General features: G+C 39.9%; 1 protein-coding gene across 5 annotated transcripts in view; it reads left to right on the forward strand.

Moving 5' to 3' along the window:
- Positions 1–13,338, forward strand: part of klhdc8a (kelch domain containing 8A) — a 61,208-nt gene extending 47,870 nt beyond the window's left edge. For all 5 annotated transcript variants that reach the window (XM_023325200.1, XM_023325201.1, XM_023325202.1 and 2 more), the window contains 3 exons: positions 9,236–9,337; positions 10,630–10,778; positions 13,069–13,338. In XM_023325200.1, coding sequence (XP_023180968.1) covers positions 9,236–9,337; positions 10,630–10,778; positions 13,069–13,122 — 305 coding nt within the window. In that variant the 3' untranslated portion in view covers positions 13,123–13,338. The remainder of the gene's footprint in view (positions 1–9,235; positions 9,338–10,629; positions 10,779–13,068) is intronic.
- Positions 13,339–27,186: the final 13,848 nt, after the last annotated feature.

A 27,186-nucleotide genomic window follows, 5' to 3' on the forward strand; every position in this document is an offset into this window, starting at 1 on the left:
TTGCATTGTTCTCTAAAATAGCATTCTGCATGTAATAAAATGAATATATGGTTGTAAAAAAACGCTATTCAATCATGCATTCATTATAATTGATCCTAGTTATCCTAGTAATCTGAATAGGCTTGTTAACACAATAAGTCGTTAAAAAAGCCATCTTCCTCCTACCACTTCCTGTCCTCTGCTTCTTCATTTCTGTTCCAGTAGCAACATCCGGTGGTTGATCATACAACTCATATGATGTGAAAAAAGTATCTCCATTGCAGTTTTGCAAAATACCCTAATTTTGATATGAACAAAAAAAACAACTTCATCCTAGTGCAAAAGATTTCCATCAAAGAATGAGTTTTTTGTTGTTTTTTTTTTTTTTTTTTTCAAATTCGGTATGTTTTCATTAAGTGAATTTATTTTCGAAATGTCAATTTGCACAATTTTAAGGTTAAGGTAAAATCCTGGCTGCGACAGACTGGCGACCTGTCCAGGGTGACCCCCTCCTCTCGCCCGAAATGTTCGCTGGAGAGACACCAACACCTCCTGACCACTAGGGACAAGAGTGTAAAGAAAATGGATGGATGGATGGAAAAATCATGGCAACAACGAATGTAAACAGTTACATAAGATATATTCGTTATTCGGCCATAGTGCTAGTGCTCATCACCTATCAGCCAATCAGAGGAGACGTTTGTGTCTCATTCAGGCATTGGAGCGTCAAGCCCCGCCTCCTTGGGAGCGGCTATTCATGCAACGTTTTGGGGAAATTGTAGCCTGTGATTTCACAGAAGTTGTGGAGCTATGGGTTCAACACTTTCAAATGAAAACTCAAGTTTTGATGAACTTTGAGAAGCAGTGAGAGTTCTGGTGGAGCCAGCTGCACAATATCCAAGGAGGCCAGAGCCGACACATAAGCACATTGCTGCTGACATCATGTGAAAAAAGTGTTTCCGTTGCAGTTTTGTAAAAAAAAAAACACACACACATTTCAGTTGAAGAAAATTGAAATACCACCTAAACTAAACACAAAAACTTTGTATCAAAAAACTCCCAATTTGTGCAATTTAATGACCAATTAAAATGCACCTAAGAAAGAAGGTCACTAGAATCATTGACAAAGCTCAACTTTATACTTAGGCAAGGTTAGAAACGTGTTTGAGAAGCTTTCACATTCATAATGTTATCATAGTGGCTCACAAACATTCTGCAACTCAGCTCTAGTGTCAAAGAGCTTCGACCTGACACTTTCTCGCTCATAGTATTCGCCAGCCACGTAGCTGTTAGCATTAGCCTCATGGTAAAGAGCGAGAGGTTACGGTGCAAACAGGCTGGTTCCTTCAGACTCACGCCTCCCACCACCCGAAACGCCCCGGAGTAACAGGTGGACAAATTGAGGGGGGAATGGAAGAAGAAATGGGAAAGAGAAAATCAATAAGTCATTCCAGACAGCCGGGCATCCAGTCACACTTTGGGATCGGCCGAATGGAAGCCGAATAAAGCAGAACACGGCGGCGATATCGTTAATATATGATAATAGGGCGGGGGGGGAGATTGACTTGTGTGTTTGGAGAAAGAGAGAGCAAGAAAAACGGAAAGAGGAAACGCTTCCCAACACACACAAACGTCCCAGCATGCCCGCTGACGAGCGCACAGCCGCAGTCGCTTTCTCCAGTCTAATTCTGCCTGAGATGAGATGGGAGATGAGCTGCTGGGGGATGAGGACCGTTTCAAATTACAAGATCCAGAAACAGATTACTTTATTATCCATCTGCAGCCATATTCCTCCACGCAGACACACTGCCGCGCAATCTGCCGTGACACATTGATATTGTATTACTGTTCCATCTCTAAGCATTAAGACGCACGCCTGTTAGCGGATGTTGTATTCTGGGTTACGTCAAAAAAAAAAAAAAAAAACACCCAAAGTCTATTTGTGGAGAGGAAATTGTCGCACTTTTAGCTTTTTGAGACCAAAATCACAGTGGAAATGTTTTCCGATTTTCCTCTTCTGCAGTTTGTCTACTTTATGAGCTTAGACTGGGGGAAAAAAAACAACAACTATAAAACATGTTGCCCCACTTTGGTCATTTTTGTTTTTTTACAGCAACTTTTTCAGAGACAACTTGAATGTTTATTTCCCGAAGCTTACTGTTTTAAATTCAGCCAGTAACAGCTGAACAGTTCAGAGATGAAAATGAGTAACCTTCATGGATTTGAGCGCTTTCCCGTCAGCAGGAAAATCGACTGCTGAAATAATCACTTGTACTCAGTAGGAGGCAGACGGTGATAGATTTGGAGAAATTGAAAAGATTACATCATTCGGTTCAGCGTAAAGAACACTGCCCAGCTTGAAGAAAAACTGTTTATAGATTAAACTACATAAGACCATTCTGATTATTCTCACCAAAAACACCCAAATCTGCTTAAGTCATTTTTTCCCGTTAGATTAGTTTAAAAACATGCATAAAAAAGACGCCTTTGTTGAATAAAAAATAAATGAATCTAGTTAAATAATTAATACAATTAGAAAACTTCTTACTACAAATTAGTATATTAAAGAGAAAAAACAACCCACACATCTATATGTAATCAATTATATCTAGATAGAAGTGAATGTTGTTCTATAGATTTAGCTCAGACTAATGAGAGAGAAGCAGGTGACTCTTTACATGAAGTGGTGTGCTTAAGTCTGACAGGAAACTCATAAATATGACATAACGACCGTTATGAACATGTAGGAGTCTTCATGAATGTTCATGACTCTGGTCATGAAGTGTTCTTTGGTAAATAATGGCACTTTTAATGCAAAGTTGTCATTTTTTATTGACTTTTAATGCAAGTTTTAATGGACTTTTGCATTAAATATTTCATTATTTACTGAATAATGCCAAGCCGACACTTTTAATGCAACTTTGCGTTAAAAGTGTCATTATTTGCCGAATGGCACTTCATGAAAACGTTCATGAAGACTCCTTCATGTTCGTAACAGGTGTTATGTCATGTTTATGACAGCCTCATGTCAGGCTTATGTACGCCCCTTCAAATAGAGTGTTACTGAGAATCGTTTCTGATGAGCGGCAGACTCTGCAGAGCAACAGGTTATCAGTGTGTGTAAAGTCTCACATGGTCAGTGGGTTGACCGGAAGTTTTGTCTTTCGCATTGACCTGCGCTCACATGGATCCCACTGCAGAGTCTGAAGGTTTTTATTGTGTCTAACTCACTGACACATCCCTCAAATCCGAACCAATCATCTGCTCACCAGTTTCTTTTTGTCGTCTTTACGTCCTGAAGGAAATAGGATGAGTGGCTATAATTTGTTCTCTTCAACGACAACAAAAAAACTCTAAAAAGCTTCATAGTTAGTGAGCAAAAAAAAAAAACACATTCCAATATTTAATATTGGATTTGTATCAACACTGAAATGGTTAAAAAGGACAACAAAGAAATGAGAGATTACAACAGTCTTTCTGTACCACTAAGTCATAAAAACCCCACTGAGGTCGGAAACATTCTGTTCAAAAGCATCATCTCTCAGTCAGAGGTATTTGAGATTTCACATGTGACAGGCACAATCCATCAAAGCTCAAGAACTAATCACCATCCTTCTCTGGTTTTAATCACCAGGGAGAATTACAGAGGAGAGCTGCGGACGAAATTAAAACCAGGCAGACTACAAAGCCCGGTCTTCAGAGAATTCCTCATCTCCTTCATGCTTTTGTCTTACCTTCTCTCTGCCATCATCCCCCTTTTCCTGCACTTTATCTCCGTCTCTCTGTTCTCCTCTGTTGTCTCTTCTGTCAGAACGGCATCATGCATGCTGCCGTTTGGCCTGCGTCACACAAAGACCGAAGATCTTAATGTGAAGACTTGTGTGGTTCTTGGTCCTGCTTAGCAAACTGATGGAGCTTAAGTTCTAGAAGATTTGGGCCATTCTTATAAAATAAAGATCTACGCAGAGATTCGATAGGATCAAATGGTTTTTCAGACACATGGCAGAAATCCTGTGATTTACCGTATTTTCCGGTCTATAGAGCACACCATACTGTGAGCCGCAGCTACAAATAAAAAAAAAAATACTGGAAACGTACATATATAAGCCGCTGGTATCTCCGCCGCTCTCGGTTTTCCATAAGGACCCAGCAGAGGGCAGCATCCTAATAAACCTGCTGGATTTATTAAGGCGCAGCCCTCCGTCTCCAAAGCCGAACCATGGATTCGTTCCCGCCGAGCTTACGTACAGCGGCTCTATTACTCTTCTGTACTGCCAGATCGATAGCCCTCAACTTAAAAGCTGCATTAGATGAGTTTGAAGAAATTTCTCCCTTGTGCCTGCTGCTAGCATGTGCTTGTTCTAGATGAAAATTAACACTTTTGTCTTTGATTTCCAATTTTGACTTCCAATGATTCACTTCCTGCTAAAGAGCCCTCTGGTGGCTGAAGAAAAATCAACAGAAAACCCGCACCGGGCTATAAGCCGTGGGAAAAACGTAGCGGCTTATAGTCCGAAAAATACAATAATTAGAGAATACAAGGGAGGTTTGAATACTACAAAAGTGGGTTGATGTGCATGGCTGTCATACTAAGGTTGCCACTCGAAGTACTTTTATACCAATTTAGTGGTGGAAGTGTGATCTACGTGTTGATAATGGAAGAGCGTAATCGGCCGATATTATATATATATATATATACAGTATATATATATATATATATGTATATATACTGCTCAAAAAAATAAAGGGAACACTTAAACAACACAATATATACATATATATATATATATATATGTATGTATGTATGTATGTATATATATATATATATATATAGTACAGACCAAAAGTTTGGACACACAGTTGTGTCCAAACTTTTGGTCTGTACTATATACAGTATATATATAGATAACGAAGTTACTTAAAAAAAGGAGACATTTGTTTTTATTTGGATTAACAAAACAGGTTTTTGTACAAACCACTGACCAGAATTCAATACTCGTTTCCTGTGTCATTCCGATTTTTTTATTATTATTTTTTTTTACCCATTAATTAATTTGTGCAGTTCTTTTGGCTCGGTGTGTATATGTATTTGGGTCGCTCCGACATGTGGTGTAAGTTAAACGCCGGTGACCCCGCGCCGTTAGGATGCCGTGTGCAGATATTCTGTTTTAGAGCAAGCTGCCCAGCTTCTCCGTGTGCTGTGGCTGACACAGTGGAACAGGAAAGGGGGAGAAAATCGAGGAAAGAAAGAAAGATTTGAACGGTTGAAACAAAGTCATTGTGTTCAAAACTCACTTTACCTGCTGCATCAATTTGCACTAAACTACACCAACAAATCAGCTCTCATTACGAAGGCAGAAGGTGGAAGCACTGTTTGCCGACATTAGACTCATTCACTGAAAGCGCCTTTCAGTGCTACAGATAATAAGTGCTGATTTTCATTCAAATGCGTCCACTGATTGCACATGACATCACAAAGAGAAGCAGCTTTTCCCCGGAGAGGAGCGGAGCAGACAGCCAGCTGGGAGTTCTCCTGGTTCTCCTCGGCAGAACCGAACCAGACTGGAAGACTCAGGGACGACTCCCCATCTGGCCTCTTATCTCTCTCTCTTTTTTATTTTATTTTTTTCATTCCCTCCACACTTTGTCTGCCGCTGCCGTTTACTCTCTCGCTGCTTGTTTCAGCAGCAGACTAGAAATTAATCAACCGAAAAGAGGGATGGATCGCAGAAAGAGGTTAGAAGAAAAACAAGGACTGAAGAGCACGAGTGAGATAAGCACACAAAGAGGAAAATCTTCTCTTTTTTCACTCCTGCTCTATCGTTCCATCATTCTAATTCTCACTGACTCCCTTACATCCTTAATGAAGTTATCTGTCTTCCCTTGTCACGATTTTCCCCTGCCTGGCTTTCCCTCAGATAAACAAGATTTGGCAGCAGCTATAAGTCTGAAAGTAGAAAGAAAAACTTTCCACTGGGTCTGTTGGGAAAGGAGAAAACTTCATTTTGATGGCTACATTTTCATTTAATTAGTTTTTTTTTGTTGGTTTTTTTTATCATCTGGAGCCTGTCAGGTGGCCGTAAATGAAATGTTTTGTCATTGTTCAACGATGTAGACTTAAGGAGATTAAATATCAGATGTAATATCTTCCACACCTGCGGCTCTGTTAAATATTTTTAATGGGGTTACAGGCATGTTGGGATTTTAGCGTTCAGTAGCTGCTTCAGCGTACGGCAGATTTCAGTCATGCTTATGACTGCACCTGTGCTTTGCTCCCATTAGTGGGGCTGTGGCAGCGTACCAGTGCCCTGCTAATGCTTCTGATGATAGCTGGTCTTACTAGAGAAGCAGATTCACCTATTTGTGATTTTTCTTTTTTTTTTTTTGTAGAGCGTATCTAAAACATTCTGAACATCGGAACAAGGTACGGCTTGGGATGAGGAAATACCTCAGTGCAATGCTGTATATGGTATTATATTGGCGAGCAATCCAGGAGGGCCGTTCATTTTTCTCCGCTTTGTCCCCAGTAGTGGACATAAGGCAGACTGTAAATCACATGTCAAAATCTGAAACTTTCGAGGCCCTCCAGCAGTGCCGGCCCAAGCCTCCATGGGGCCCTAAGTGAAATTTGGTGTTGGAGCCCTTTATTTCTGCTAACATTGTGGATTGCTGGAATCAACTGTTAGACTGTTAGGTCATTCACACACCTGCTACAAACTTATTGCATCTCTTTTAGTGCCGTTTACATTATTTCCTATGCATGTATAACAGAGAATACATTTATCGGCCAGTTGATTTCTGGGCGCCGATTTCCTTAATTTTGGGGGATCATGATCGGCCGATACCTCCATGTGAAGCCCATGTTATTCCTTGGTCTTATCTTTGTCAGCAAAGGTTTAAAAATCAGCCTCTGTCCTCTTCTGCTCTGCAGTGAAAGGTTTGACTGACAGACCAGCCCACCAGGTCAGATCTGCACATTTACAGTTAACAATATTCACCCCGCTGTTGCAACTCAGTGACTTTCTTGCTATATTTAGCGACATTTCAGACACAAAAATTGGTATCAGCCAATAATCAAAATCGGCAGGTCAGGTTTTTTAAAGACCGATAACCAGGGATCGGCCAGAAAACTGCAGTCGGTGCAGCCAAACTTAAGATGGAATACACACACACATATTCATGACATTCTATGATCATATTAATTTCTCTTAAACGTATAAGCTAAAAAAATTTATTTACACCAGGTTTGTTTTTCTCCCCTGAGAAAGTGGACCGGTACTGGGTTGATTCTGAGCCTTGAAATGATTTTAACAGAAGTTTCACATAACTTAGAAATTGATGTAAAAATATTGTTTGTTTCAGCCACATAAACGATCAGCAGCAAACAACATATCACCAACTACAGCTTAGAGCAGCTCATTGATATATTAATGCAGTAGCCATGTAGCCTGATGGGAAACATTTCGCTAGACAATATTGAGAAGTTTTAATTATTCGTATCAAACATTTTCAAACACGCCATTTTGAAGCCAAAAACCTCCAGAAATATACAGAACCGAGCGAGAGAATCAACTGCTTTCAAGTTAAAACTCAGCTTCACACTAGCATAAATGTTTGGCTGTTGAAATGAACCGTTCAATAAAGCAGATTTCCTATTAGCAGATCAAATCAATTCATGATGAAATTGTGTGTTTTTGTTATTATAATGACATAGAAATCGGTACTAAAAAAAAAAAAAAATCAGCTCCACTGAGGGGCCCCCTGTGTGGCACTGGGGCCCTAAGCAACTGCTTAGTTTGCTTATGCCTTGGACTGGCCCTGCCCTCCAGATTATATCAATGAGTCAGCTCAGTTTTACACAATCAGATCAAATTCGCGCAAAAATCAGATCTCCATATTTTTTCAAACTAATGCGTAATTGTGAGATTAATGAAAAATGGAAAAATGTTTAAACCCATCGGGTTTCAGTGACTGCTGACTCCCACCTGGAGGTGGCAGTATTTCTTATTTCTACTACACTGCTGCCGATATGACAAGTAACAAAAGTTGTACGCAAGTGCAAACGTGGCAAAACTCCTTGCCAATATCTCTGCACCTTAAGATCTGTGATTTTGATTGCAAAAAAATATATTAAAAATCCCAGAAACAATCACAAAAAAATTAAAAAAACTCAACGGTTTGAAACGATGTTCAGTATTATTTGATTTTAAGAAGATCTTATCCAATGCAGAAACAGCTGTTAATACTTTACTTTAGTATCTAGTTTATATACTTTGGATCAATATTATTAGACTACCTTTTAGACTCCTGTTCTTCCAACCCAGAAATGGACTTAGACCAGAGGATTCTTATCTAACAACCCTGAACAGCAGCACCTAGTTTACATACTTTAGATCAACATTAGATTATTTTTCTTCTCTTGCTCCATCCTTTGGTTTGTTATTTTGTTTGTGTTTCCTTTTCATTCCCGTAAAGCACTTTGTATTGCCTTGTTGCTGAAAATGTGCTATATAAATAAAATGACCTTACCTTTACCAGTTCTTTGAAGGGTTCTTATCAACGCATTCTGGCACAACTGGATCTTGAGAACATTCATGATTTTGATTTGGCCCAAAGTAAAAAGTGAGTTTGACATGTCTGCTGTGGAACGTATGAGTGAAAGCAATCAGGGTTCTCGCTTGTAGTCTTGCAGAATGGGAAACTTCTGTTGCTGTTTTAGGAAACTCTGCCAAATCAAAGCTCACAGATTATGAAAACGGAAAAGTTGCCCACCTTGTAGCACTGTGCTGCCTACGTCTCTGTAAAATTTTAGTCCAATTTATGCTTTATGGACCATCCTAGTTTGAATTGTTGTTGTTCCTCCAGCATAGTCCAGACGCGTTCAGCAATCTCTCAACAGGCATCATCTTCACCACCACATCGCCATCTTTGACTTGACCTGCTTCCTTCCTTTGCCTGTTTGTTCTAACCTTTTTTAGTACTTGACAGGTGTGTATGTATGATTGAGTGTGTCTGTGGGAAAAAGAGTGTGCACACCTCTTCTAACTGCAGCTGCCTCCTGGGTGACCTGTTTGTGCAGGTCACACTGAAAACTGTCTGGCTGAAGGTGGACTACGCTGCCTCAGGAATTCACCTCGGCTACTTTGTGTGACCTTGCACATACACACACACACACACAGACACACACGTGCGCGGGCACCACATGTTTGCTCACTCCAGCTGTCTTTTTTCTTTCTCTCTCCTTGTTCCATTCCAGGCGCCTGGCTGAAGTCCGAGGAGACGGTGGCGTTGAAAACTAAGAGAGCAGACTTTGCTGCCGCCTTCTTGCGCGGCAGGATGGTGGCTGCAGGCGGACTCGGTAAGACGGAGACAGACGCTCTGCTGCTCAGCCATCACCAAAATCACCGAACCACAATTGTATGGAGAGTTACCATAAATCAATAACTTGTGACATAATTATTTAGATGTCAATTTGCTAAAAATGGAAATAAATACAGAAATAATTTATTAAATATCAATTCAATGTGCATTGAATACATTGAATGTTTCAAGTTCAGTTTAAAATCTAGATCGAATTATGCTGGAGTTGAACCTGGTTCTAACTTTTTTACAGAACAGTGCAGGGATTTTTCCCCCCTCCATCTTAATGACTTTGCAGTTTGTGTTTATTTGTGTTGTCTTAGACTCAAATTGAAATTGGTTTGATGTTCTAAAACACAAAAGTGTGACAAACATGCAAAACAACAGGAAGTCATGAAGGGAGTGGACAAGTTTTCACACTACTGTACTGAAACGCAGTGAGTCAGAATCTACAATAACTGAAGAAACATTTTTTGTCATGAATAAAGTCTCCATTTTTATTATTAAATTGAATTGAACAGAAATAAGCTGGTAATTAGAGTCTATTTGTTCAGGTTAACCCCAGCCTTAAACATATATATATATATATATATATATATATATATATATATATATATATATATATATATATATATATATATATATATATATATATATATATATATTGCAGGCAGAATTCACACATTGCATCATTTGACTCAGGAAGGTGGATAAAGTCAAAACAGCAAATGAGCTCTGACACAGCTTCCTCCAAACTTTCACAATAAGAGCCTGAAGTAAAATATGCTGCACTCTAATTTTCAAGTTGGGCTGCACAGTGGCGCAGTTGGTAGAGCTGTCGCCTTGCAGCAAGAAGGTCCTGGGTTTGATTCCCGGCCAGGGTCTTTCTGCATGGAGTTTGCATGTTCTCCCTGTGCATGCGTGGTTTTCTCTCCGGGTTCTCCGGCTTCCTCCCACAGTCCAAAAACGTGACTGTTAAGTGTGTGTGCATGGTTGTTTGTCCTGTATGTCTCTGTGTTGCCCTGCGACAGACTGATGACCTGTCCAGGGTGACTCCGCCTCTCGCCCGGAACGTAACTGGAGAGACACCAACACCTCCCGACACCACTAGGGACAAGGTGTAAGAAAATGGATGGATTTTAAAGCTAGTTTAAATGGATTACAGCATCCTCTCCTAAGCTCATAACCATCATGAATTTACACACAAAATCATGAATAATAATTAGATGTTTTTTTTGTTGGCAGATATGGACGCATTAATAAACGTTTGTCTCTACGTGCCACCTTTAGGTCACGAACCCTCGGCGTTGGACACGGTGGAGGCGTTTAACCCTCAGAAAAAGAAGTGGGAACGTTTGGCTCCCATGAACTTCCCCAGATGCTCCGCCTCTTCCATTGTCATCAGAGATCGCCTCCTGGTGGTGGGAGGAGTTAACCAGGTTAAAAACAACTCCACACACGCTACACTCCATTGTGTGTGTGTATGCTAAAGGGATCTTCCTGATTTTTTTTTTTAAAGTAATGTTCTGTGAAGGTCTTAGCAGTAGAAGTTCCCGTTTCTTGAATAGGAAGACATTTTGGAAAAGTGAGTAAATCTCACAGAGCAGGGAGGCCAACAGCCGGGAGGATTAAAGCCATTTAATGCAACGCAAATTGAAAACCTTAATAAAAGCTTTGTGATTTAGCTGGCTTAGCAGCTAAACTTTAGCCATATGCAGTATTTTCAATAGTGTGACGTAAAGAGAAACATGAAGTGAAGAAAGTGTTATGGATTTTAAAGGTCCAACATGATATTACCCTAATCATGTGCACACTTCAACATATTGCACACGCGGTACTATTTTGGAATAAATGATCTTACTAAACATTACATGAATGTTTTCATCATTATCTAACATTAGATTCAAACAGAATTGGCTGAAAACTTCACCTTTTTCCCAGCAAAGCATAAAATCTTCCTCATAATAACCCCAGGGAGCCACCAGGGAGGGTTTCTGTGTCTCAGTGGGGACTGGATTTATAGTTCAGGTATTCTTACACTGCCATGTCTTCTTTGGTACACCGGTCAACTTTGGTTATTTTAAAATGCTTTTTTAAATTGTATTAATCTTAACACAGCCACTTAATGTTGCTGAAAAATGTTATTTGAAAACTAACGTTGCTGAAAGAATCACAGATTAATACAAATATTTCTTTGAGCAAGGCTGAAGCAGAATCAAGTCTTCATGTCCTGACGCGACCGCGTGCGCGCCGCTTTTCTGGATTTCTGGACATCCGATGTGACGCAACGCTGTTCACGATTTCAATAGTTCTGCTTATTTCTGTCATTGTTATTGAGCTTTTTTTTTAACCTATTGTTTTATCTGCATTTTGTCCTCCTGAGTTGTCGCTGTAAGCAGAGCAGCTGAGGGAGAACGCGGCTTTGGTTTGGTGAAAACTTCTGGTGTTAGTTGAGTTTTGAAGACATTGCTCCAAGAGGACACATTGTGCTGTTTCATGCGTGTTGAGGGAGGCTTGAATTCAGTTTGCAGAAGAAAATAAACAAAATGGAAAACAGCAGGCGAGCAGCAATTACCCTCCTTCCCCAAATATGATTATGAATTACTACAGATAGTTAAGATAGATTTTACAGAACCAAAGTCATATTAACTGATCGTTTTTGGCTTTTTTTTCGTCATGCTGATCAGCTCTTATAAATTTTCCTTTATGGCCATTGAGAGCGTTTTTCAAAATTAAATAGGATTGCTTTGTAATAAAGAAGTTAAAACACATTAATTAAGTTGTTTTTATGATCTTTCATTGAATATTTTGTGATTATTACTTTCATTTTGTTTACTTTTTTTCCATGTGGGTTTTAATTCTGCTAGTTTAACCTGATGCCAGAAGATCTGAGTCTCAGCAGCAATAAGGACACTATGAAGTTTAACATGCAGTACGTTAGAAAAGCATAGTTCTTCATATTTTGCCCAGGCCTATTTGACGCCCATCTTAATTTATGATTATTTTATGTGATTTTCAGTGCAAATCTTTACAATTATGTGTGGTAGCATGTAAAAGCGGGATGCAATATGAAAACGTTTGTTGGGTAGGAATACTTTTACAAGGGCCATGAACAGGGAGGAGTCATGAAGTAGAATATTTTACCTACAGACCCATTTTAAGAAATTTGAATATTATAGAAAATCTCACAAATTTATTTATTAACTAAAATGCAGCTACTGCGCTATATAGGTTAATTCATACAGATTCATGTTTCCAGTTCTTTATTTTTGTTCAAATGAACAACAAAAGAACAATTAAAAACGATGAAAGTCATCATAATTTAATGATGATTTTCTGCTTCTGAAATTGTTTAAAATCAGATCATTACATCAGAGCAATAATAAGAAAAAAAAATTCTTAAACATATTCAAAAGTTCTAAATTATTTTAAAAGCACCTCGTCTGAACACATATTGGAATTTATTGAATACTGGTTTTAAATATATATTATGGCAACATTCATATGTTTGTTTTTCGGTATACCTTAGATACTTTGACAAAGTAGCCGATTAGTACTTGTGTCACTACGAAACGTTTTCCGGCCACGACAGCAGACAACCTTTAACTCCAGCTGGAGCAGCAGCGAGTCTTCACTCATTACAGAGCCGAAGTATCGACCGCGGTGTCCGTGGGGAAATATGCGTAGCCCCTGACTGCCCGTCTTTTTCCTGATTTCTGCCTCCGTCAGGTTCCCAGCTCGGCCCATGAGATCCTCTACGTTAAAGAAGAAGAGTGTCTGTAGCGCGGTGCGACCGACGGCAGGTGATTGCTGCGGAATTCCGCCTCTTTCCTCACTCAGACTCCAGTGCACAGAAAGCAGCATGCGATGTAAGAGGTAACACTGCCCCCTGCTGGAAGTAGCTGAGCAGCGCGTCTGAGCGCACAATGGAGCGCCTGACTCCATCTTTGGATGGAGATTTAATGCCTGTAAAAGTGGAATTCTTCTGGAAGTTTCTGCCCCCCCCCCCCCCCCCCCCCCCCTCCCCATGCTTGGTCGTGTAGACAAACCAATATGGGAGATCTGTTTTACTGCTGATATGTATTTCATCTTGTGTCTTCGTTCTTTACTTTATGTGATTTAGGAACTATAGATAAGGTGGATTTTACAAAATATTGTATCTTAGTGAGATGATGTGACAACAATATTTGTAGATTATTTAATCATACAGATAATACAGGGCTTTTTGTTTGTTTGCTTGTTTGTTTAAGTTACTTATAGTACTGTGAAAGGGGCAGTATAATGTAAAATTTACTTTTTGGAGCTTTATATCACGTTATAATGTTATTCCCTCCTCAAAGTTATACCTGGATTGTTGCCTTTTTTTTTTTTTTTCATGGATGTTTGAAAAATTATTTAATCTCCATGGCAACCATTCAGCTGTTCAAAATGCCTGGGTGGATCTAGCTGAGTTGAGACACAACTCCTCCTCAAAGTTGCGGTTTCCAAGCTTCAAGTTTCCACCTCACAGAGCAGCCTTCCTCCGATCTCCCCCCACTCAGCTCCTGCAGACTAGCCAGCAGCAATTAGCAAACACCTGGTGGAACTGTGAATCTGCTGAGTTCATTACAGGAGCTGCTTCTCAGTGAAACGCTGGTAAAAATGTTGTTAATGGGTTAACAGAGGAAACATGTTGTGATGACTTCCTGAAGGCGGAGTTTCAGAAAGAGCAGGAGTTTTTAAAGAGACAGAGGCCCAATTTCAAGGTGTTAATTTAAAAGGTAAAATTTATTTAACAATTTGACATATATAGATAGAGAGAGAAAGAGCATAATCAAGTAACTATGTTACTTGATTATGCTTTAAAATGGCACTGTGTGCCTGGAAAACACATAATACTGCCCCTTTAAGTGTAGTATTATAGTCTTAGTTCCTTTAAGATAGCGTTTTCTTATGATATGACTCCTGTGTGGTGTACTACTTCCTGTTTGTGAGTTATGATCATGTATATGAAATTAACCATGCGTGAAATACTGTTCTTTTCAGAAATTGTGTATCATTGGGATTTTATGTCATAAGACAACATAAATCAGTGGATAATTATTTTGTGGAATGAAAGTGATACGCTTTTTATTATCATTCACGTTTATAAATCTGAAAAGTGTGGTGTGCATTTTTATGTATCTATTCTTCACGGTGCATATCATCTTACTAGAGGTCAGAATGTTACACTTTAGTGTCATCTGATCAGAACATCGTCTTCCACACTTTTGCTCTGTTCATTAAGCCACATGTCTGACTGCAAACTGTAAATTTGGACTTTTTATGGCCTCTTCTTTGTCTTTCTTTCACAAAGACCAGATTTGTGAAGTGCACAATTAATGGTTGACCACTGAGTGTATTTTTCCATCTGACCTATAGATCTGTTATTCACTATCTGCTGTTCCATTACAAATGTGCGACAAACTTTGTTGCTATTCTGCTAATGTCGGAAAAAGACCAATTTCGCATTTGCGGTGTTTACATCAAATAAGAAACTCAGTTAAAATCACACTTGAATAAGTTTGTTCATGAGATTTAAAAAACATGCTGTGTCATCGTCCTCCTCCCTCGTTCTGTTGTCTTCTTTGTCCTTTCTGCCAGTAGTGAAACCCGACTGTTGGTCGCGGCTGGTGTGATGTGAAAAAACTATTTTCATTGCAGTTTTACAAGACAAACAGATTTCGATGTGTTTGAAAAACCACTTCATCCAAACGCAAAAACCTCTTAACAAAAAATGTGAGGATTTTTTTTTTTTTTTTGAATCGGTGTTTCCATTAAGCAAATGTATTTTTGTAACTCCAATTTGCGCAATTTTAAGGTCAATGGAAACGCAGCTACTAAAAACAAACAAAAACTAAGATATTCATTAAACAGCTGTGTACATACAGAGATTAAATTACGCATATCTGGATTCTGTACACTAATGAGGTGACTTCAGAAGACAGCTGCGGCTGCGTTGAATTTTCTTTGGGGGCATCACAGTAATAGCGTCTCTATTGAAGTCCCTGCCACACTTTGCAGTTTTTTATTGGTAAAACAGTTGCAAATCAGACATCCTTTTCCTTTAAAGTTATAACTCAGCACCACTCTGTGTTGGTCTGTCAGATGAAATCCTAAAGACGTGAAAAGGTTCATATGGTGGGTTTGCCTGTTCAACTCGTGCCTGTTGGATTTTGGACTCATTTCCAGGCACCAACTTGGATCCTGTTTGACTTCCAGGTCATTTTTCTGCCTACAGCAATACGATCCCTGTTCAACGCTGTTTACATCCTGTGTGCAAGAACTGCAAGACAGTTCTTCTTTTACTGCAGACTTTGTTTGGGACCCACTTAATGGTGTCAAATGTGCATGTCTTTTCTTTATTTGTATGTTTATTGTGCTGACACACAAAAACTAAGCCATGTTTTCCTCTGCTATACAATGACATGTAATGCTGACTTCATGACTTTCTTTGTAAAATAAATTTTCTTATTGCACTTAGCTTCCACTAGATGGCAGCTACACACGACTCCTTATTGGTCTTTGTTGACTCCCCAACACATTCTGGCTCTTCCACAGTTGAAACTACTCTTACTTGAATACCCGACAATTGCACTCAATTGAGAGGAACGCTACTTTAACATATTCATACTCTGGTAAAAGTAAAAAGTAGCTGTTCAAGACATTACTCAAGAGGGAAAAAATAAAAAGTATTTGGTAAAAAGTCTACTCAACTGATCAAATGATCAGTCACTTAAAATGTAAAAATTACGTCATCAGACAAACCAGAATATAAAGTTAAGTGGAAATTTTGGTATTTTAAGGACAGAAATGTCAATAATTAAAAAAAACAAACAACAAAATCAGACAAAAGAAAGCCTTTCCAAATCAAGTTCTTTCAATATAAAACTTATGAAACTTTAACACAAACTGTGCCTGGTGAATTTTTGGCTAAAACATGTTTGTTTTTCATTCAGTCGGTAGAGAATCCAGACATTTTAAAAGTAAAAAGTATGGCACAGTAAAATTACTCCTTCGAGTACTTTTTTTTTTTTTCGAAACGTTACTCAAGTAAATGTAATTGAGTTAATGAAATGTAACACAGTGATGTCAATAGCGCTGATCTTTTCTTTATTGTGTCACTTGTTGATGTGTGGGATGTAGAATGCAGCAAATGAATTTTTTTTTGCCACACACTGACTCAAATGTGCGAGCACAACTTTTCAATCCGCAGAGCTGCACTTTGTGTTACATTCTGCATCAAAGGTGATGCGTGGAAGACTCAGTGACTAACCTGCTAGAAGGTGGGGAGCTCAGTCCAATTCACTGCATGTAGGGCTGAACGGGTGGCCATTCTGATCCCTGACCAGCAAAAACACGGTAGGTATGTACAGTTTAAAACAGATATTTACAACCCAAAAAGTTTGACCCAAATCATTCGGTTTAAAAGACAGTTGTTCCTGTTACTGACCAAATGTATGCAAACTTTTGAATATGAGGAACTTTACAAAAAAAGAAAAAATAAATCAAATAAAATTTTCTTGCGATGCTTTTTGGCATTTAGCATATAGAAATAATTTTGGTAATTTTAATAAAGCTAAAGCAAGAAAAGTTGAGTTTGATTTAACTTCAGACAGAGAGAAGAAAATATGTCTGTCTTTTTATTTATTTTATGTAAATATCTGCTTTCAGCTGAATGACTCCTTCTGGTTGCCCCCCCGCCCTCCCACCCCACCCCAGCTCCCTAACTTGTAAAAGTGAAGGAATTTATCTGTGAGGTGGGATCAGTTGTTTGTTTTTTTTATTCTGCCAATTTTTTTCTTTCAACGTCACCCTACAATATAGGCCATTTCATTTAGTTTTCCACAAATATGTTACTTTCACTTTAAAACATATACTTCTCTTTTTTTTCTAAAAGGTTGCTGTTGTTCCAAGGTCAAAAAGCTTGAAATAGAAATAAAATTGTGATTGTCAAACTGTTTGTTTTGTTTTTTGAAAGAATTTTGGGGCTTACGACAAAATATTTCAGTAGGAACAAAGAGCTGGGAGAAAAAAGTAAGTGGTTTAAGTGGATTTGTAGGTTTGTTTTTCATGAAAGTTAACATTTGTGCAGAGCTGCTCTGTCGCTGACTGATCAGACAGGATGTGAGTTTGGTAGAATATCAGCAAAGATTTACAGCTAAAATGTTACCGTTGTGCAATCAGTGTCAATCATTTCAGTGTGACACAGATTTAAAATCTTTGATAAATAACTGACACAGTTTGGATCTGTCAAATTATGTCAGAAGCACCTTGTTGAACAGTTTGTACACGGTGACTGGAAACATGTAACCGTTATAAATAATTAAATGCGATGTACACTGAACTTCCTCCAGAAGCCATTAACAATACTTCCAAAAATAACACATGAATGAAACTTCGATTTTGCTTTTCTGTGTTTTTCCAGCTATCAAATCATTGTTGAGTTATTTTAATCAAATATTTCATCATTTGACCCTAAAGAAACTTTGTACTTTTTTTTTTTAGGTTGTGAGATCACTAAAATCACCACCTGAATATTTTTCTGTACATTGAATAGTTGATATGGCGTGAAAACACACCAGCAGTGTCTGGTGTTGTGTCCAGACCAGCTGATATCTGACTTTTCCAAGATTTGGTGTTCTATTAATCGTGGAAATTGAATTTGTCCACTTAAAGACATGATTGATATTGCATTCTGTCTCATTCTTTCTAGTTTTCCTCCTTCTAAGGAGAAATTATTTTAAAGGGATTGGCCCACGGCTGACGTCACAATTCAACCTCAAATTGCGTTGTTGAAACCTTTTTTTTTTTCTGTGGAAACATGCAACACCGGTTTGAAAACCCGATGGGGAACCATAGTAGCACCTGTGGTTAGGCTGTACCACCCTCTGTGCCTGGAGATTTTCCTTTGAATAAAAAAATTATAATAATAATAATTAAAACAATAAAAATAAATAGTTATTGTGTTTTTCTATTATCTAACCCTCTTTACTATCAACAAAATTGTGGAGCAAAAAAAAAAAGATCTTTCATGTAAAAACATGTTGGATGTAGCCCACATCAGTGTGAGTCTGTGGGGGTGGGCAGTCAAAGCCTAAATGTTATTGGTCAGTTTACGTTTGCTTATTTGGCGGCATGGCTTTTTATTTTTCCTGTAAGCTAAAAATGAATGAACAGATTTTGAGTTCTAAAAGCGGAGCAGCAGACCCCGCCTGAGCTATTTGTGTGTGGTGGGGTCGCCGGTTTATTACCTTTTTTTTTTGTTGTTATTTCACAAACTGAAGAGCCAACTGGTCACCCGGTTGGCCGACTGTGACATCTACATATCTGCAAGCATCGTGCTAAGACTGCGGGGGAGTTAAACAATAAAATTAAGTCTAAACGTTTGCCAAAAGAGTAGAAGTTAAGCAAACATCATTGCAGCGTAATTGTTTTAGTGGGCCATGCACATTACGCCCAGGTAGCCTGTATTTGTGTGGTTTAGTTTTGGGCTGGTTTTGTGGGACATGCACATGATGCTCGTTGGACATGTGGTTGTGATCTTGTGGGTCAGGTTCAGTGATAGTTTATTGCGTATCCTCCGATAACATCTTTAGGCGCACCTGGGGAACCAGAATGAGCTCCGAACAACGTTGATGGAAAAGGACTACAGTGACCCCGTTTCATGGAACAGGGGTCCTCAGACTACAAGCAGCTAGCATTGTTTTAGCCCAGCCCTGCTTGCCAGATCGTTGGCTACTTGGTGCTGAGTCCCATGTCTTCCTCTGGATCTCCCTAAGTCAGACCAAAACGCCACCAAATCTCTGAAAAGCTCCTACGATTGGTTACCACAAAGCTGCCCTTCATCTTCTGCTCTACCTCTCTGACATCCACCGCTCATGCAGCTCCATCAGATTCTCCGCCCTCCTAAGCCTCCACTGCTTCCTCGTCTCCCTGCCACCGCACAGACCAACGCCTCCGGATCCCACTCACTCCTCCCTGGAGGTCATCGCCATCACACTCTGTAAGAAATGGTTCTCTCACCTTTTAGGAGGCGAAGTCTTTTGGTTCATCTCATAACTCCAGTGCTCCCACTCCTCCACACCAGTTGCTTCCCCAGATCAAGACCGTGCTCAGTATCCACCTTTGTAAAATCTTTTTTAAAAACATATTTTTTTGTTTCCTGACAGCTCTTTGGGTCAGAATGCGTTAAAACATGCTCCATTATGTGCAAGGTAGCAGCTGGAATCAAATGAGTACTGAAATCACATCACAAACACTGTAGACCAGAACTGTTCAAGTTATTCAATGTGATCAGCTGTTCAAGAATGAGTTAGGTACCTGGAACCATGTTCTTTGGCTACGTGTAAATCCCATTGAGACACAAAGTGTCATTTTCAAGAGGGACCGGTTTTAACCAGACATAACCAATGTGTTGAAACTGACAACAGTCACACAACAAATTCACACAACAAAAAGAAATGAAAACTCCCTGGACTTGTTCCCGTAGAATTCCAACCGGGCCCATGAGCAAACAGAAGAAGTTATGAATATCGATTTTCTGCTCTGTTTTAGAGTTGTAGTCTGCCTGTATTTTTAGGAATGACAGAGGAGGAAGTGAATGAAGCCGTTCAGTCCGTGTCGGCCACTCTTCCAATTACTGAACATCAACAGCCGCTTCGTTCAACGCAGTACTTCTCTCTTCACAGTGGAGGATGGTTGTTTACAGCGCAGGCAATTTCCAGTAAGTATCTTAGCATCAAACCTGGGCATTAAATATGTCACAGACAAACCTTAGCGATTGGGTAATGTTTGAAACCTCAACAGAGTCCACTCTTCCAGGAAGCAATTGCTTCCCAACGGCTGAGGGTTTTTTTTTTTACTATTTCTGTAAAGGGTCCTGAGTGTTTTGAAAGGTGCTTTTAAATAAAATGGATTATTTATATTGACCTGAGTGAAAAGCTGTGGTGTGAACATAATGGAGAAACATGTGTGCAAACATCTATGAATGGAAGCAATGTTATTGAAAAAAAAACACGAAAATTTTTTAGAACAGTGTTTGAGACTGAAATAGTCAAAAAGCAACTTCTGCTAAAGACGAATGAAAAAGTCCTTCAAAATACCTTCTTTGAGGTATTTAAGTTATTCTTGTGAGTATATATGCAGTTACTTCTTTCTTTCTATGACTATATAAGAAATACGGACAAGATTTGTTGAAGAACCTGCCAATGTCATTAAGGACAGTTTTTTCCACAGAGACAGACAGAAATACAAAACAGAGCATGGAGTTGGACATGTGGAGCCTCTGCAAGGTTGATGTTCCAAACCAGGAAGTGAGGTAACGGAGAGAAAAAAAAAAGGCCCTGTGAACGCCTCAACAGAGTGGCTGCCCTTGGCAACACCGAGGCGGTCTGTGCCAGTTTTGGGCCACTTATGTCCTCAGGCTCTTTTGAGCCCAGAAGAATGTCAGGGGGGCAGATTTGGAAACCTTCCCTGAGCTCAGGATGAATGGCTGTCCCCAGCTATTTCTCCTGAGCTCTCCATGTTTCCTCCTCTGCACTCTCAGAGCAAAGCAACTGGTAGCTGGGGTTGGTTGGAGATTTCACACCGACAAGTCAGAGCGCAGTAGGCATCATCCAATCCCCTTCCTCCATCTGACTGATGGGAGTAAACGATAGTCAAGCTTCAAAACGATCTTCAGAATTTCATTATTTGAGGATTTAGAATAAATCAAAAAAATGTTTTATTTTATTATTATTATTATATATTACAGATGTTTCTAAAAACAATTCCCCAGTTCCAGTTTTGATTTTATAAGGCAATGTTTGGCATTTCACAACTTGACTGAGGAGGAAGTCCTCCTCCTCAGACAAGTATATTTATATTTGTTGTCGGATCAAAAAGGAAAGTTTTAAACCTAATCTTAAGGTTTCTGCCTAACAAATCAAACTGGCAGCGGGTCCCACAGGAATGTCACTTCTGTTAATACGTGAAATCATGAAAGAATTTCTGCATTCAGCATTTAAACAGCTGTAAATGTGTAAATAAGAAGCCACATCAAAACAGTGTTTGATACTGAAGGTGCACGAGAAAACAAAGGGACAACATCCGCTCGCCAATGCTTTCTTTTGGACATAAGCAGTGCAAGATCTTGTGATGGTATCTAGTTGTAACTCACAGACTATGACAGTCTGACATAATGGTGATCCTAAATTGATTAGCCAAACAAACATGTGTCTTGCAAACTACGCAACGAGTTGAAAAACCTTGAAAAACAAGTTCAGATCCAACATGACCTCTGGCAGACAAAAAAGTATTTATTGTTGCACCACTACATGGTGATGTAACTACATTGAATAATAGTTATTTACAAATGATTAGCAGTCAGAATATATATATATATATATATATATATATATATATATATATATATATATATATATATATATGTATATGATTTTTTTACTAAACTAGATGTATCTGTATCAAAGTGCAACAGCAAGAACCTAAACTCAGAAGTTCTTTAAGGAGAAAAACCTGAGAATTCGTTCCTATTCTGCTCTAGTTTCCTGTCAGTCAGGGATTAGGCATGTCAGGGTAATGGATCATTCAAAACCCGCAACAGGAGTGGGCATGCATGGCTGTCAGATGCTTGGAATAAAAAAAAAATCCCACTTATGTTCTTCAGGTACATTCAAAATGTTCATCTTACCTGAACGGCTAAATGGGTTTAACTACTTCAGGTGGCTAAGCGCCCCTGACCCAGACCCCACTTTGTTCCTCTGCTGCTGTGCCAGGGTAAAGTACGTTTACTGTGTTAATGTGGAAAAAGCACAGTGAGGTATAAAGGTTTGAAACACTTCCTGGATGCAGTCAGCCATTTTAAGACTCCATATCTAAAATAGCTGTACGTGAGATTTATAGTCCAAAACAGGAACTGCAAAATGGCAGCAAAAAACAAAAAAAAAAGCTTCACAGCAGCAGAGAAGAAGTGTTACCTAAAGTGCATCATTAGTGCTTACTAAGCCGGCATCCGGACTGTAGCATTTATTGCTGTAGGACATTAATACTTTATGAGCCAGAACAGGCGGGACTCCTCACATATTCAGGACAAGTCTTTACTCACATTATCATTTCTAAAAGTGATTCACAGAAAGACTGTGAAAGAATTATAATCCGCAACGGACATCAGTGTTGATATTTAGCATACTCACTTTCTATATGCTGAGTGCAAATCAGAATGCATTATAAACCTGGGCTCATATTCACAGAGATTCCCAGACTCATCTCAGAGCGCTCCCATGTTAGCCTAACAATTCCTGCCAAGGAGTCCTAGCTTTAGAGTGATTCACTTGGCTGCTGAGAAATTCCCATCTTAGTGAGGAGGTGTGGTTGACCCCGTTGCTGGGTGTGGTTGACCCCGTTGCCAGGTGTCACACTGTTTTTTACGGGACGTGATTGGTTCCTTGTCACCTACATTTGTTTAATGACAGTTGGCAAATAAATTGCCAAATATGTAAGACACATATTTTTTTACAACAGTTACATACATGCGGCTTTAAGTACATATGGGTAAGAAACAAGTAGGGGATGAAATGAATGTTGATGCATTAGTAATCAAAATAGGACTCCTGACTATTGAAGGATCAAAGTTTCTTTATTTCAATTCGCATATAATAAATGCTATGAATATGACACTTTAGTGCCGATGATTAAGATATTCTCTCAAATCTAGAACGTGGTGTTACACTTGTGATCTCATTTGGCCTCAAGTTGCAGCTATCTGATCGAAGCTGCTTCCTCAACCGGAAAATAAATGGCAGCAAGTTTACCGTCAGACTTCCTGACTTACACCAGAGAATCTGATAACGAGGTGGAGTTCACCTACACACACATGCGCACCCCCACACACAGCCACCCACACACACACCCTCCAGTCTGCTCCTCTCAAATCATACAAAACATTTTTTTAATCAGGTTATAATCAGAATATGAACAAAAGATTTCTTAGCACTTAAACCACAGGAAGCTACTTGATGTCACTGCTGAGGGTTCAAACATTCAGCTGAGATGGATGGATTTGCATGCTGCTGAAGCTGAGTAAGAAGGCTTCTGTGTCGCAACAGGCAAACACAAAGCCACCGACTCCCTGAGGATGAAGCAATTACAGATGATCTCCAAGGAACAACACAAGACAACAACAGCAGGCAGTGAAATCCAGCAACAGTAGTGCAACAAGCTGATGAGGCACCTTTTCCTGTCTTGTCTATTCTTAAGACTCTATGCGACACACCAACACAAAATAGTGCCTAACTGTGAAGTACAGGAACAAGGACACATGGTTTTCAGTCAATACTTGAGGGGATCCGTTTCGGTGGCCTTAGGATCTCATCTCTGCTTTTTGTGGATGACGTGGTCCTATTGGCTTCATCAGGTCGTGATCTGCAGCTCTCGCTGGAGCGGTTCGCAGCCGAGTGCGAAGCGACGGGGATCAGTGCCTCCAAATCCGAGGCCAGGATCTTGAGCCGGAAAAGGGTAGAGTGCCTTCTCCGGGTCGGGGGGGGGGGGGGTGTCCTGCCCCAAGTGGAGGACTTCAAGTATCTTGGGATCTTGTTCACGAATGAGGGAAGAAAGGAGCGGGAGATCAACAGGCAGATTGGCGCAGCGTCTGCCGTGAAGCGGGCGCTGTACCGATCTGTCGTGGTGAAGAGAGAGCTGAGTCAAAAAGCGAAGCTCTCGATTTACCGGTCGATCTACGTTCCCACCCTCATCTATGGTCATGAGCTTTGGGTCATGGCTGAAAGAACGAGATTGCTGATACAAGAGGCCAAAATGGGTTACCTCCGTCGGGTTTCTGGGCTCTCCCTTAGAGATAGGGTGAGAAGCTCAGTCATCCAGGAGGGACTCGGAGTAGAGCCGCTGCTCCTTCACATCGAGAGGAGCCAGTTGAGGTGGCTCGGGCATCTGGTTAGGATGCCTCCTGGACGCCTCCCTGGTGAGGTGTTCCAGGCACGTCCCACTGGGAGGAGGACTGACAGGAGTCTCTCCATGACTCTATCACTCTCTGTCCACAATGATTTGGAATTTCGGCCCAGTGATCCAATAATAATTTCTTAGTGGATAATTGGTTGTCCTGTCCCCATCTGTTTCATGGATCAGTAGACTTCCAAACATGTCCTCCGACGGTTTTTTAGGAAATCCTGTGTAAGTTTGAGGTGCCAGTGATACTTCTGAGGACAGACCTTAAAAACCAGAGCCAGGTTTAGTCTAAAGTTGAGCTTGGTTTCAGTGCAGGGCGTCGACCTGACCCTGATCTTGTTGGTGACTGGATATCAAGTTGAGTTCAGAAGGGGAGGGTGTCTGGTCTGGAAACATCAGGGTCTCATGTTTGCTCTTTGAGGTCAATATGGTTCTGTTGCTGCTGTCTACAAGCCACAAACATGTAGACAGCAAGTTTGTGGGACAGTTTGCAGTCTTATATCTGAAGGAGTTGAAATGAGAGTCTGAGGCCATACTTCTCTATGAGAAGGAGGTTGAGTTGCTCTCTCTAGGTTGAGGAACAATCTTTGCCTCAAGCTCTTGACGTTTACGTATTTTGGTGTCCTGTGATGGATTAGTGCCACGTCTAAGCTGAGTCAAACGGCAAAGCTCTTGATTTATGAATCATGACTGAAAGGAATACAATCCTAAATACAAAGTTGATGAAATTAGTTTCCTCAAAATGGAGTGGATAGACAGTGTGAGGAGCACCTGGGGAGCTCAAAGTCATTGCTCCTCCACAGTAAAGGTGGTTCAGGCATCTGATCAGGGCACCTCCTGAGTGAGAGCCCCAGAATGAGGTGAAGTTTGTTAGAGGGGAGATCGATATCTAGGTTTTCTTCTTGGACATGATGGACGGATAGTCTGAAACTATATGTACACACTTTTTCCACAAGTAATAAGTTCATCTTGGTTTATTTAGACTGCAGCAATTCATAAGAAATCGAATTCAAACTTCATGTGGCCTGTTTCAGTTAAATGGGTGTTGAAAACATGAGTTCTTGCCACCTCTTAACTGGTCTTAAAAATTTGATCAGGAGTGTGATTTGAATCTGTAATGGTAGATGGGAAAACATTTTGAAATTGTTCCTACTTTGCTACATTTGGTCTTCAGTATACACTTCCTGGAGTCCCTGCATTTGCTTCACACATAGCACCAGTACGAAGGTGGAGCAAAGCCATTCACAAGCTCTGTAACTGTAAGACCAAATGCAAGAGTGTTAAAACCAGTGTTAGGTTGACGGTTAAATGGGAAACAGAGAAGGAATAAAAAAATTTTGTTGAAATGTGTGCATCCCAACGCTAATTCTTTGTTTCTCACTCTCAAATTAACCCCTTAACATACAGAAGAACGCCCGCGTCCCGTTTTTCCATTGTATTTTCCGGGGGTGAGGGTTAAGGGGTTTTAATCACTCTTACAAACTGAATAAAAAAAACTTCTCTACATAGCAGTTACAGAAACAACACAGCTTTGAGTTGTTTTTGAAACAGTTTAAAATAATGACAAATTAGCTTCAAAATAAAGAGCAACCCAAAAAAGTGTTCTTTCTCAGCTGTTTTCTAATTAAACAGCTGAAGCAGCTTCACATTGTTGTTTTGCATTCATAGTATAAATAAAGATTTAGCTCTGAACTTATTTATTGTATTTCCTTCTCTGAATGTTTTTGTTGTTCTGTTCGTCACAATTGGCATCCAATCTGCCATGTAACCTGCTTGTGCCCCTTTGACAGCATAAATAAAGGTTTTGGAATGTGGGAACTTACACATTACAAATTGCTTCACATTTCACAACAGCATTAAAGTGTAACAGGGTTTCCTCCAGTGTATTTTAAGCCTGGCGGGCCACCAGGCTCCACTTGCTGCCCCACCAAGCTAAGTGTTGTTTGTATACATTAATAACTGACAGAAAAGGTGGATCAAGCTAGATATATAGCTGACGCTTTGAACTGGGTGCAAGGGCGTGCGTACCAACTGTAGATCTGCCCGCTGGCCTCACACACAAATTTTTTACAATTATGATGCCTGCTCGTGCATCTTTGAATTTTTGAAACTTTTTTGAACACAAAAAACACAGAGTGCCTTTGCTGGACTGCCCTATTATCCCTACCCAGGGGCTTAACAGGTTTTCTGGAGTTAACTATATTAATGTGTTTTATTTGTAACTAATGGGGAGGTTGTGTTATGTTTCCTCTAAACAGGATGGTAGAAATGTAGATAACAATTGCATTGAACTCTGACATTATCTACGGGCAAGGTAATGGCAATTCAATTTTATTTGTATAGCACATTTGTAGCCACGAGGCAATTCTTTGCATGATTAGACGGAAAATAACATGGCAAACTAGGGAAAATGTGAGGTCACGTTTTCTGATAAAGGTTGTGTGACCTGCCGTTGGTTATATGACGGTCGAATATTATGCTAAATTAGATTCAGATTGGAATGAGGAGACGACAGAAGTCTAGCAAGCAGCTGTACTGAAACTCTGACGTTATCTAAGCAGGTCACGGATTATGATGGTTAGCTAGCTAGCGTTGCTATGATACCAACGGCTGCTCGACTCACCATCACGCGCCCGACAAGCGCTCTAGCCACCTCGAAACAACAGAAAGGTTCGCTTTAAAGAAGTGTTAAAACGAGCTAAAGTTTCGTTTTTAAGGAGCTTTACAACGAAACGTTCTTCAAATCATGATGTAATGCAAATATTTTACATTGCCATTTGATTACGCCAGTCTGCAGGCTTTTCCGTGACGACACAAAACTAACCTGAGATCGAAGAAGGCGAACTGAGGCGATGGCGGTGTATTGTC

This window comes from Xiphophorus maculatus, chromosome 20 (genome assembly GCF_002775205.1).
Source record: "Xiphophorus maculatus strain JP 163 A chromosome 20, X_maculatus-5.0-male, whole genome shotgun sequence".
Taxonomy (NCBI): Eukaryota; Metazoa; Chordata; class Actinopteri; order Cyprinodontiformes; family Poeciliidae; genus Xiphophorus; species Xiphophorus maculatus.